The sequence below is a fragment of the Eubalaena glacialis genome, chromosome 3 (assembly GCF_028564815.1).
Source record: "Eubalaena glacialis isolate mEubGla1 chromosome 3, mEubGla1.1.hap2.+ XY, whole genome shotgun sequence".
Classification (NCBI taxonomy): Eukaryota; Metazoa; Chordata; class Mammalia; order Artiodactyla; family Balaenidae; genus Eubalaena; species Eubalaena glacialis.
The window spans coordinates 185,564,351-185,576,861 of NC_083718.1; the positions used below are offsets into that span (position 1 = coordinate 185,564,351).

Below are 12,511 nucleotides of genomic sequence, written 5' to 3' on the forward strand. Positions count from 1 at the left end.
AAGAAGAGTAAAGTAACTAGAAACCTTTGCAATTACACTAAGGCATAAGGGTATGGATGTGAAAAAAAGTTAAGGAGTTGAGGCTAGCCAATTTTTTTCCTCAGCTAAACCAAAGGAACTGCCGAAGGGATTTCTGATTCTTGGCCCTGAATCTGTTTAATAAACAAAGGTTAGGAAACAAAGTGGTTTGCTAAATGACTAACATCATTTCTGCCATCTTAAAGCAGATGAGTCAAAAAACATGAAACAGAGAGGAACAATATACTGCTTCCCAAAAGCTTGCCCCTGGGTATGCTGGGACACCAGAGACCCTTGGAGCAGCTTCTTTCGTACACAGATACACCTCAATACCTGTCAACAAGCAATACTTAGAAAGAGAACTGAACCACAAACCTTAGCTTCCCAGCTCAGACTATGAAGTGGATAGGGAGCTTGCCAGGCATTCAGAGGTCGCCTATTTTCACAAGCAGACTAAAAAATGCCACCCTTGGGCCAATTCCCAGATACACACCTAGAACATTCGACATTACCTGATTCTGCCTGATCGTAGCCAAAGAAACTCAGCAGCTTGAGGAGCAGTTTCTCCTCAATTTGTACCGTGAATCTCTGAGCCGTGACCATCAGATGCTAGAGATAAAGAAATTCTGATTTACAGTGCGAATGCCAGAGGAACTTTCATCCGCGCCCTAAGAAGGCCCCTATGATATGGCGTGGTCTCTTTACTTATGTGATTTCATAATCATACTGCCGAATTTTTTCTGGCTCATCTCTCTCTACATTGTTATAATGAATCAAAAATTCCAGATGTTTAGTAGACGATTCACCATCCTATTGCTTGCTTCCCAGGGCATCTGTGTCTGGTTAGTCAGGATTACACTTTCAGATGCCCTGTGGTATATGGTACTGAGCTCATATGGACAGCAGCTAGTTTAAGAGCAGAACTGGGCTTGTGAATTTGATTGAGGGCCACAGGCAGGCTTGACCCCACTGGCGCTGGTGACAAAGGACCAGAAATATGAGAAGCAACCTCTTAGCTCCCACTTTTCCAGAATTTCGTGTTGTAACGCTAGTTTGTACATGAAGACTTCTCCAGGAAAGAAAGTTTATCACTTCTGAATGATCTGCTTTTAGTAAACAGTGTGGCAGCTTACAGCGGAGGATGTCTGTCCCAAGGTCAGGCCCCTCCTATCCCTTTTCCAGTAGTCTTGGATTATTATTTTTTTAATTTATTTTATTGAAGTACAGTTGATTTACAATGTTGTGTGCTAATTTTTGGATTATTATTTTAATAATATATCGAGATCATGCCTGGTCACGACCAATCTAGAAGATGCTATACTTTCCTGCAGAGACTTCACGCTGACGAATACAGGCTCTGGTCCCTATGGATTCAGTACTATTGCCCGCTGAATCATCAACAACACAACTGAGAATCTGAAGTTTTAAGAGGAGTTTCCATCAATTCCGCTACACAATGTATCGAGTCGCTTAGTGCCTTACCCCCACTGGACTATTTCTATCCACAGCCTGCACTGCTGCTCTGAGCCTTGGCTGCGAGAGGACAAATCAAGCCCACCAGCCTACCTTGTAGATGTTGGTCAGCGCACTCTTACTGGGGAACTTCACTGTGTTCACTTGCACAGCAGGGCCTGTCTCAATGACCTCATTCTCATTGCTCAGTGGAGTCACAAAGAGCATGAAGGGCTGCGTGGTGCCAATGAGCTGATTGTCCACCTAGGACGTGAAAAAGCAGCAACAAAAACGGACAAATTGCTCAGTTTTCATTTTTACCTTTAACTAGGTCTCACAATATGCAGGTCATTCAGAAAGTACTTTTGGAAAAATATATTCTCACTAACACCAGCAACAATAATAGCAGTAGTTAGGAGCTATACTTTATTTGGTGAGTACTGTGTGCCACGCACCGAGCTGGTCCCCTCACAAGCATTATCTCATCAAGTCCCACGACGGTCAGCCTGTCCAAGTTATCAAACTCAGGGCTCTGCTGCATCCTCACCACAACCTCCTGGGGACCATCACCGTCCTCACGTCATAGACAAAGAAGCTGAGAAGAGAGCCCCCTGCCTAAGGTTGTACACCTAGTCAATGACAGAACGAGGACTTGACTCCACTTCTCTCTGTCCCCAAAGCGAACGCTCTCAACCACTAGGCTATCGATGTTTCTCTTGCTCCAAATTCCCTGAAGAACTCAAACTAGAGAATCAGTAGCAGATGGCTACCAAACGGGCACAGTTGCCCATCCTAAAGTCAACTCCCTTCTAGGAACGGAGTGATGAAAGCAGTGGCACCAGGGACTGCTCTATTCATCCCCCCCATCAGCACCATTACCGAGAACACACTCTCCACACTCAGGTAGGTTTACGGACATCCAGAGGCTCACGGCAGGAAGCAAGCATCTTTACTTTGTTTTACCCTAAAGGCCCACACTAGGAAGAGGAAAGAGGAAAGAACACGTGTCGGGTACCCCTAAGCGTACTTCCTACACATCACCTAACACATCCCTCACTACAACCCTAAAGGTTAAGTGTTATTCCTCCCCATTTTACAAACAAGAAAACAGAAGCTTAGAGAAGTTAAATTACTTGCCCACATTCACAAGGTACAATAGTAAGTAGGAGAGTTGGGATTCAAATGCAGGTATTTCGAGCATCAAGCCCTTGGCCTTTCCATTGTATCACATGGGTTCCCAGAGAACCATTTTGTACAATCGCTGCAGATGGTCCTTCTGTTGGCTTTCAAGGTGCAGAGAAAAGGGCGAGGGACCTAGAGCACTTCTTCCTACTTCCGCTCTTGCTTCCTACCATACGCTCTCTATACAGCAGCCAAAATGATCTTTCAAAAACACAAATCATGTCCCTCCTTCCTGGACACCCTGCAGTGGCTTCCCTTTCTCCTAGGACAGGACGGCACTCCTCAGCACAGCCTCCAAGGGCCCACCTGATCCAGTCTCACTACATACCACTCTCCTCCAGGCTCACCACCGTGCCTGCACACAAGCCTCCCCACTGTTTCTCAAAGGTGGGCAAGTCTCTCCTCCCTCAGAATTTTCCCGAACATTTTCCCCCTAGTATACCTTTTCTCTGGTTTTCTCATTCTCTTCTTCCAAGTTCAGCTCAGCTCCCACTTCCTCAGGAAGACCCTCCTAGGCCACTTTACCTAAAGCAGCAGCACCCCTCTTTATTCTCTCACAGCAGTTATACCAGGCTGGAATTATTTATTTGCTTGCTCGCTCACTTACTGGCTGACTTCTTCCCTAGTCTGTTAGCTCAGAGAGCAGAAACTTCATCTTCTGAGTCACGGTGGTATCTCCAGAGCCCAGTGCCATGCCCAGCACACAGATGATACTCAGTAAGAATCCACCGAGTGAATGAATCACCGGTCACACCCAATAGAGGAAATGACAATAAAATCTCACCTTATTCTGACCTCTTCTTTGTTCTTTCCCCAAACACATTTGATACAAGTGTACTAACTGCGAATTTCTGATCTTGTTTTAGTCTCCCAATTAGATTTAGACACTCCCTAAGGGCGGGACTATATTTTCTGTTTTTAAAAATTCTTCCTCATAGCACTGTAATCATAGTAAATTCTCGAATCTATTTATTTTCTACAATTTACAGCACACATTAAATCAAGAGGTACTACAGGAAAAAAAAATCCTTTTAATTACGGTAAAAAGTCAATGAAATTAATGAACAGCAAATGATTCCTCGGATCTTCTCTGTAAGATCAAAAAAGAAAGACAAAGAAATAGAGGTGCAAGATACTAACTTTTTATCCTCAAACAAATGGGATGTCATTAGCCTGAACTCTCTGCTATTTGTGATATATGATGAAAGAAAAACTTCTTCTGAAAAGGGGTTTTGGCATGATAATCCTTTATAACATTTTTTTGTAGTGTGGATCTGCTGGAAATGAGTCCTTTTAGTTTTTGAATGTCTAAAAACACCTTTAATTCACCCTTGTTTTTTAAAGATATATTTGCTGGGCACTGACTTCTAGGTTGGCAGGTTTTTTTTCCTTTCAACACTTTAAAGACGTTGCTTACCACATTCTCACTTGCATTGCTCCCAATAAGAAACTGGCTGTCATTCTCACCTTTGTTCCTTGTGAGGAACGTGGCTTTTTTAATCTGGATGCTTTATCACTGGTTTTGAATAATTGATTATGATGTACCTTGGTACAGTTTCCTTCATGTCGTGTGTGTGGCAGGGCAGGGGGGAGGCACAGGGGAGGGTGTGAATGTGGGTTTGTACTTGAGCTGCTTCTGTGAGTTTATAGTTTTCACTAAGTTTGGAAAATTTATGGTCGAAATCTCTTTTTTTTTAAATAAAATTGAATTTAATTCATGATTTATATTTTTTTAAATGTTTATTTATTTATTTATTTGGCTGCATTGGGTCTTAATTGCAGCACATGGGATCTTCATTGCAGCATGCGGGATCCTTCACTGCGGCGCACGGGCTTCTCTCTAGTTGTGGCACGCAGGCTCTAGAGCACGCCGGCTCAACAGTTGGGGTGCACGGGCTTAGCTGCCCCTCGGAATGTGGGATCTTAGTTCCCCGACCAGGGATCAAACCCACGTCCCCTTCGTTGGAAGGTGGATTCTTAACCACTGGACCACGAGGGAAGTCCCTAATTCATGACTTTTAAAAGTTATTCATGATTAAAAAAAAAAAAAAAGCAGACATTTACCTAACAACAAGAACAAAACCCTCTAACAAACATAATAATTACAAAATTCCTTCCAATTTTTTTTTTTTTCTGTCTCCTCCTCTCTCTCTCCTCTGGGGACTCCAATTATCCATATATTAGGTTGCTTGAAGTTTTCCCATAGGTCACTGATGCTGCTCTCTTTGTGGGGTTTTTTCCCCCTTGGATTATTTTTCTCTGGGTATTTCAATTTGGACAGTTTCTCTCGTTATGTCTTTAAGTTCACTAATCATTTTTTCTGCAGTGTCATCTGCTACAGATCAAATCCAGTGTTTTTTCCATTTCATTTTAATCTCTAGAAGTTTGATATGAGATTTTTATATCTTCCATGTCTCTACTAAACTTTTTGAACATGTAGAACAGAATACAGTTACAATGAGTTTTAATGTCCTTCTCTGAAAATCCAAACTTCTGTGTTAGCTCTGGGTTACTTCTGAATGATTATTCTCCTCATTATATACTGTGCTTTCCTGCCCCTTTGCACACCTGGTAATTTTTGATAGGATGCCAGATACTGTGGTATTTGCTCTGTTGGGTGCTGGATGTTTCTGTATTCCATTAAATCTTGAGCTTCATTGTTCAGGGATACGGTTAATTTACTTGGAAACAGATTGATTCTTTCAGAGTTTCCTTTTGTGTGACTGATTTGTTAGGTAGGTCTGGAGCAGTGCTCAGCCTAGAGCACACAGCTCTCCACAGAGGCCCAAGACTTTCTGGAAGGCTCCTCCCAATGTCCCGTGATTATCAGTGTTCCCAGTGTGGCCGGCGGTGAGCAGCCGGTGCTGTCCCCATGAGCCTTGCGGATGGCAGGCTCCTCTGATCTGCCCTTTGCTGAGTATCTGCGGGGCCCTCTGCAGATCTGCCGAGACTTCTTTCTGTGCAGCGTGCTCCTCCCAGGTCTGCCGTCCCATGAACTCTGGCCGCCTCGGTCCTAGGACTCTCAACCCTGTTCAGCTCATCCACTCTGCTGGGTTCTGTCTCAGTCTCTCCGCCTGGTGACATGGCCTGGAAACTTTTTCAAGGCAGCAAGCTGGGGTGATTGCAGGGCTCACCTCTTTTGTTTCCCACCTCTCAGGGATCACTGTCCTTTGTTGCCTGATGTCCAGTGTCTTGAATCTGTTGTCTCCTTATTTGATCTGGATTTTGGGGGGTGTTTCAGGTAGGAAAGTAAATCCGGTCCCTGTTACTCCACCTTGGTCGGAAGCACAAGTCCACTTCCCTTGTTTTTCTCCCTATGGTGAACTTCAGTTCCTCTAAATCATGGTTAGATGGTTTCCGCTGTTTTCTCTATTGGCAAGATGAGGGACCATGGGTCACCTTCCTCCATGCCACCTTGACTAAGTTATCTAAGTTACTGATGGACTAGCTGCTATATTCAGAATTCTGCTCTACAGAAAAATTAGTAAGACAAATATAGGTAAAAGAATTCTTTTCATAGAACGATCTTTTGAAGACCACAAGAAATTTGTGCCAAAGCATTAAAGTTTTTAGAACATCGAACACTGATCTGGTCAGCTGTTCAGCAGGAAGAAAAGGAGATCAACAAGTCCTAAGCCTCCCGCTCTCACCTGTACATCCTGTATGCTGAGTTCTAGCATATGACTGGTGGCCAGCTGTGTGTAGTGCACGTTGATTCCCGTAAGACTTGCAAAGACCAGCTCTTCTGGGACTTTATTAATTAAAGACAACCCAATTCCACCTTCTAACTTCACAAGCACCTGAAAGGAAACCAAAATATGGCACACTGACAGTTTAAAACAGAGCTCAAGGTAGCCAGGAGAGTACAAGGAAATAAATGGCTTTAAATCCCTCTACTTTGCCTCTAAGCAGATGAAAACCACGTAGGAGCTGTACTACTCACCTTGACGGCTCAAATTCCATCATCTCACTAGAAGCCTTCCTCTCCAGGCACACTCCCCACCCCAACCAGAACTCCACAGTGATATGATAATACCTCTACCAGAGCACTGATGACATTCTGCATCTCATTACAGGAAAATAATCATTTGAGAATCTTTGTCCCTATTTGAGAGACAAGCTCTTATTAAGTTATTCACCAAACTTCTGTAACATCCAATACAGTGCTTTACATATAGGTATTTTTTTTTTTTTAAGATTACTGAATAAATATGGAATAAGTGTGCTTTTTCACACTTATCTCATGTTCCTTTCCAAACTTTTCACTTTCTTTCCAATGCCCAAACAGGGCCAGGGAAACGAAGATGTCAGAGTCAACTGGGGCCAAAAAGATAAAACCTAGTTTGCTTATTCTCAACCTTCACTCCTATTTAAATTCAAATAATTTAGCTTTCTTTATTTTCATCTTACTGTAACAACATTTGTTACATTCTGATTTGACCTGAGCTGTCATTTAACTAACATATCCACACATTCATGATGTGATAACATTAAATACTATGAAGTAACACTGATACTTAGAAGTCATAGAGGTCAGAAAGAAAAGAGAAGGTCTCAACTGAGAAAACCAAAGAGCAAAATTCTAAACAAATTTGTAATGAAGAAATGACCTTGCAATAGCTAATACATACTTCCAATTCCTGCTCTGTGTCTGGATTCTTTAATTTCTGCAGCTCTTGATCCGTAACAGGAAGTTCATCCACTTCGTACGATGAACGGTCACTTTTCCGTTGGGAGAAATCTGTTATCTGAGGTCAAATAAAACACTGTACTTACTAAGAGGGCTCAAACTTCCACTGCGAAACCCACTCCATACCAATTGTGTAAGTCAAAGTCACTATATGCTCAATAATCCTATGGAAGTTAATGGTTTCCAAAGCACTGCTAAGGTAAGATTTATATAATAATGAAGCAAATTTGGTCTTGAGTCTGTATGACTAACACCAAGCTGTAGATCTTGAGAGCTTCATACAGTGGGAGTTAGGCATCTGTAGGTGATCTAGAATTATAGCTCAAGTCAAAACATGCAAACCTCAGGCTCAAGGCATTCATTTTTTGCCTTAAGAGAAGGGTGCTTTTTAAAGAGATATTGTGGAGTATGGCGTACTATCTCAGAGAATTTACTGTTAACACATCAACATCTTTTCTTTTTCCTTAACTCTAATTCCCCATGCCCTGATAAATCCATATCTCCAGCACAGAACTCTCCCTGAGCTACAGACCCGTACTTACACTGACTTCCGGACACCTTCATGTAGATACCATACACTTAATAAGTCCAAAACTTAACTCTTCCTTTCCCCCCAGAAGTCTGCTCTGTGTACATCTCTTAGTGATGGAGATTATCATCCTCCTAGTTGCCCAAATCAAAATCTTGAAGGCCATTCTTGACTCCTTCCTCTCTCTCATCCGCACATTCAAGCAATCACTAAGTCTGACTGACTCTACCCCTTAACAAGCTTTCATTTCTATTCATTTCTCTCCAACCTCCTCCTCATGTCCACCCCCCTGCGATGTATTCTAGTTTGGGTCACCATAATCTCTCATCCAGATCCCTCCTAACTGGTCTTTCTCTGTCTCCAGTTTCACTCCAACTCTCCACACTGCAGCCAGAGTGAGCAAGTTAAAATAAATTTCTGATTGTGTCACTCCCTGACTCTTTGTTGCCATAGAAAAAACACAAAATCTTTAGCATGTATCAGGCTTTTAACGTTCTGGCCCCTGCTTCGGTCCCCTGCCTATTTCTTAGCATATTCTATGTGCCAGTTGGATCACTCTCCTTTATCTCCAAGCCTTCAATGGAGATATATAACTTCCCACAAATATATACTTTACTTATTTTGTTTATTGCTCATGGTTTATCTACCCCACTAGAATGTAAGCTCCAAGATGGCAGGGAACTTTGTTTGTTCACTAGTCTAGGTTCAGTACCTAGAACCGTGCCTGGCTCTAATAGAGGCTCAGTAAATAACTGGTGAATGAATACTCTCATTCTTAGGGCACAGCCCCTCCACCTTTCCTTCTTGATTTGGCTAACTCCCTTCAGTTAACATTTAGATCTCAGCTTAAGTGTTACTTCTCTTAGAAAGCCCCTGCCAGTCTACAAATCTGGGCAAACAAATCCTTTCTAGATACTCCCCATAGCACCCTCCACTCCTACTTTCATAACACAACATGTTAATTATCTCATTAGAGACCTCATATATCTCCTTGTTGTCAATGTTATTAATATATCAATTATTTAAATACATAATAAACATATATAACGATTGATAATAATATGTACTGTTCTTGGCATTATCTTCTTTAATTCTTATACTTTTTTTTTACTTATTCTTTTTTTTTATTATTATTGAAGTATAGTTGATTTACAATGTTGTGTTAGTTTCAGGTGTGCAGCAAAGTGATTCAGTGATACATACATATTTATCTTTTTTTTCAGATTCTTTTCCCTTATAAGTTATTACAAAATAATTCTTATACTTTTTAAAAATCATCTTGTATTTTACTTATACTCTGATTCTTATAACAACTTTGTGAGGCAGGTCTTATCCCCACTTTATAAATAAGGACACGCTATCCTCACATCCAGCACAGACACTTCAATAAACATCTGCTGAATGACTGACTATGTGGGGGCGGGGGGAGCACACTGAGACTTAGGTCAGTTCTTACGATAAATTATCACCTGGAGCGCTCTAGTTGGTCCATCTGGGATGACCCTGATGGACAACATTCCAGAACCAGGCCTCATTTTTTGGTTAATAAATTGTTGTTCAGGTGGAACTGGCCCCAAAAGCTCCATGGATGTGTCCGGACCAAGAACAACTTCAGCTCCGTCAAACAAACCAGAAAGCCCCCCTTTGGCCTACAGGACAGAATAAAGATGTGTAAGAAAAGGCAAAGGCACTGACTTTGACAATTTAACATGTCATTTCAAACAAGTTACCAAAATTTAAACTCTCTTCTGAAGGGTCATGGTCAACATATAGCAAAGCATTTACTGTTCTTTCAGCTTTACAGATGATAAAGAACAGGAGGATTACTTGGGCAAGATGGAAAGTTACACTACATGAATTTAGGGAATTCAAGGTAAGATAATTCCATGAATACAGTATATTAGTTTAGTAATAACTTCTAGTCATTAAGATAAGCTTAAAAAAAAAAAAAGTACCAAAAACCCTATTTCTCTGAGTATTCTCACCAGGGTTTGCTTCAAAAGCTGAAACATTCTGAAAATTTAAAAAGTATCACTGTCACTGAGCTTTCCAATAAAAAGCAAATTCTGGAGTTGAAAACCTCCCCAAACAGGCATATGGCTGGACAATCAAATATTCAAAATATGGTGCCTCTTCTAAAATGAAACAGGGAACTGTGAATGTCATCTGATAGCCAGTTATTCGGGCCTTTGGAGAAAAGTACCTTCTTGCTATATGCCCCAAGTAAAACAGAAGTCTGCAGGATGATGCCTTTGGGAGAGTGAATACAGGGCTAGAGAAGATAATAGCTAAAGTGTCTAGATCCCCCTCTGTTAGTTTTTAAACAGTGAGTAATGAAAAGGAAAATGTGAGCTGGGTTTATAGCTTCAACATGGAGAAAGCTTTTATAACTGTTTTAAGTTTAGAAAGAAAGTGCATACACAACCTTATAAGGGTAGTGTCAGAAAATGTTTTAATGCCTTCAATTATTTTATTCAGAATAATAAGATTGAAACAAGTTTATTTCCCTAACCAAAACACATTCTGCTCTGCTGAATACTGCTATTATAGGGTCACTCAGAGAAATGATGAAATAGATTCAAGAAACAGCAAACACCAGAAAGGGATTTTTTTTTTTTGGTTGTGGGGGGGGGTGGCGGTGGGTTGGGCAGGATGCTCTAAGAGAATTGGAATTACATGGGCTTTAGAAACAAACCAGAAGTAAAGTCAGGGTCAGACACGGAACCCAACAATTATAACAAGCCCTCTTTTGCCTCTAGAAGTCTGAATTGCACTGCTAATTGAAAATCACAAATCCATTCCAGATGTGTGCTTCATGTAAGTAAGCAGCTTGTCTTTGATGAAAAAAGCTCAGGGCACTAGAGATAAAGAAAATAAATCTCACCAAACAGCAGTCAGGGGCTCCGTCCAGTTCTGCTCGCTCCCCCGGAGAACAGGCTCCCCTTATGGAAGGACAGCCTGGTTTCCACCAGCGTCAAACACACTAAGACCTCTCCAGATTCTGGGCCTGATGTTCTAGTGTTTACCTTTCGGGTAAAGCCCCAGGCTGAGGCAGAACTGCACACACAGTCACATGTGCTGTTGAGACACCTTCCTACCACTCATCTCAGATCCATGGTCTCATTCCTGGCCTGAAGCCAGAAGGAGAGAAAATCCAAATTCCTGGTAACTTTCCAAACACACGTTTGCTTATAAAGTACCTGGGAGCTTTTCATGGGGTGGACTGGCTGACTTGAAGGCAGGGGAAACGGAACGGCAATCTTCATTTCGACATTTGCTACAACAATGAAATGTTTATTTGGGGACCACTGAGAATGCAGAAGTAAACAGAATCTAGGGCATGCAGAGCCCATGAAGATTACTCACCATCTCATAGAACACTTTATAAAAGATGGTTTTAACCTCACAGGTCTAAAACTAATCCATCTAACTTAGTGGTGGGCTTTTAGCTGACATTTTTCTTTCTTTCTTTCTTTTTAAAATTACAGAGGTAATTTATCTCATCAAAGAAAAAAAATCCAGATAAGCCAAGGGGGGGAAAAAAAAAAACCATCACTCAGAAGCAACCATTCCTAATACATTTCTTACGTATCACCTTCAATAACATTTCCCGTGTAAATATGCATAGATGCACAAAGTTTCGTGGTTTTCCTGACTAAAATGAAATAATACATATTTGCACTGTAATTATTTTTTTCCCATTCAACAACATCTCATGTATATCCTAATTAAGACTTTGTTTCAAAAAAATAAAAGGCTCAACCACTGCTTGCTGCAACTGGGGATGTCAAAAACGACTAACCTGGACAACCAACCCATGTAACCCACAGGTCAGTTTCCCTTCTCGGAAACTCCACGTCTGGGTTGTGCTTCGCCTACGATCAGGCTTTCTTAGCATCAGCGGCTCGTATCTAGAAGAAAGGAAAATGCAACAAGTCCTGTGAGTCAAGTATTTCAGGCCTGAAGAGAGTATCAGAATCACGGTTTTACTCTTCTTCCTTCCAATATCCTCTGCCCTTAAAATCTAACAGGCAGTTAGCTTGAATCCTACGGCAGCTAGGTATCTCTCAATGAGGAAAGAGGAATAAAACAAAATGGAAAGCAATGAGGACACAAATATGAATACTTTAAGGATTCATAATTTAATACATATAATAGGGGTTCTTGCTTTCTCACAATGACAAGCTGTCATGTAGCACAAGAAAGGTTTTTAAAATATTTTCGAAAATCCTTTTCTGTTTTATTTCCAAACACTTTTATTTTGTAATGGGTTTTAACTTCTAAGTCATCTAAAGTCATTTTGGCAGTAAACAAGGTATTAACTGAAAACACACTGATTTCACGGAGAAACTGAGGAACAGGCTAATAAAATAACTTATTCAAAGTTAAAGAGCTGATTTGAATCCAAGGAGTTAGTCATAAAAACACATTTGATTATTCTCTTAATAATTTATTTCCGCTTTCAAGAGATTTAACAAAATTCTTAGATTTAAAAAAACAAACTGTTCACTTCTCGGGAGCAGGGGTAGATAGACGTTTGGATGAAAAGACATTCATGTTTCATAACATATCCTTCTTATAGTTTGATTTTTTTTTTTTTTTAACATCTCCATGGGCACTTCCATAATAACTTTAAAAAA

At 40.9% G+C, this 12,511-nt stretch overlaps 1 protein-coding gene across 5 annotated transcripts in view; it reads right to left on the bottom strand.

The window, feature by feature from the left end:
- VPS13D (vacuolar protein sorting 13 homolog D) overlaps positions 1–12,511 on the bottom strand; it is a 241,012-nt gene that overhangs the window by 101,885 nt on the left and 126,616 nt on the right. For 3 of the 5 annotated variants that reach the window (XM_061184936.1, XM_061184935.1, XM_061184939.1), the window contains 6 exons: positions 11,674–11,782; positions 9,341–9,520; positions 7,284–7,400; positions 6,303–6,452; positions 1,585–1,734; positions 531–627 (listed from right to left, as the gene is read on the bottom strand). In XM_061184936.1, coding sequence (XP_061040919.1) covers positions 531–627; positions 1,585–1,734; positions 6,303–6,452; positions 7,284–7,400; positions 9,341–9,520; positions 11,674–11,782 — 803 coding nt within the window. The remainder of the gene's footprint in view (positions 1–530; positions 628–1,584; positions 1,735–6,302; positions 6,453–7,283; positions 7,401–9,340; positions 9,521–11,673; positions 11,783–12,511) is intronic. The other 2 variants (XM_061184937.1, XM_061184938.1) reach the window with 2 other exon arrangements.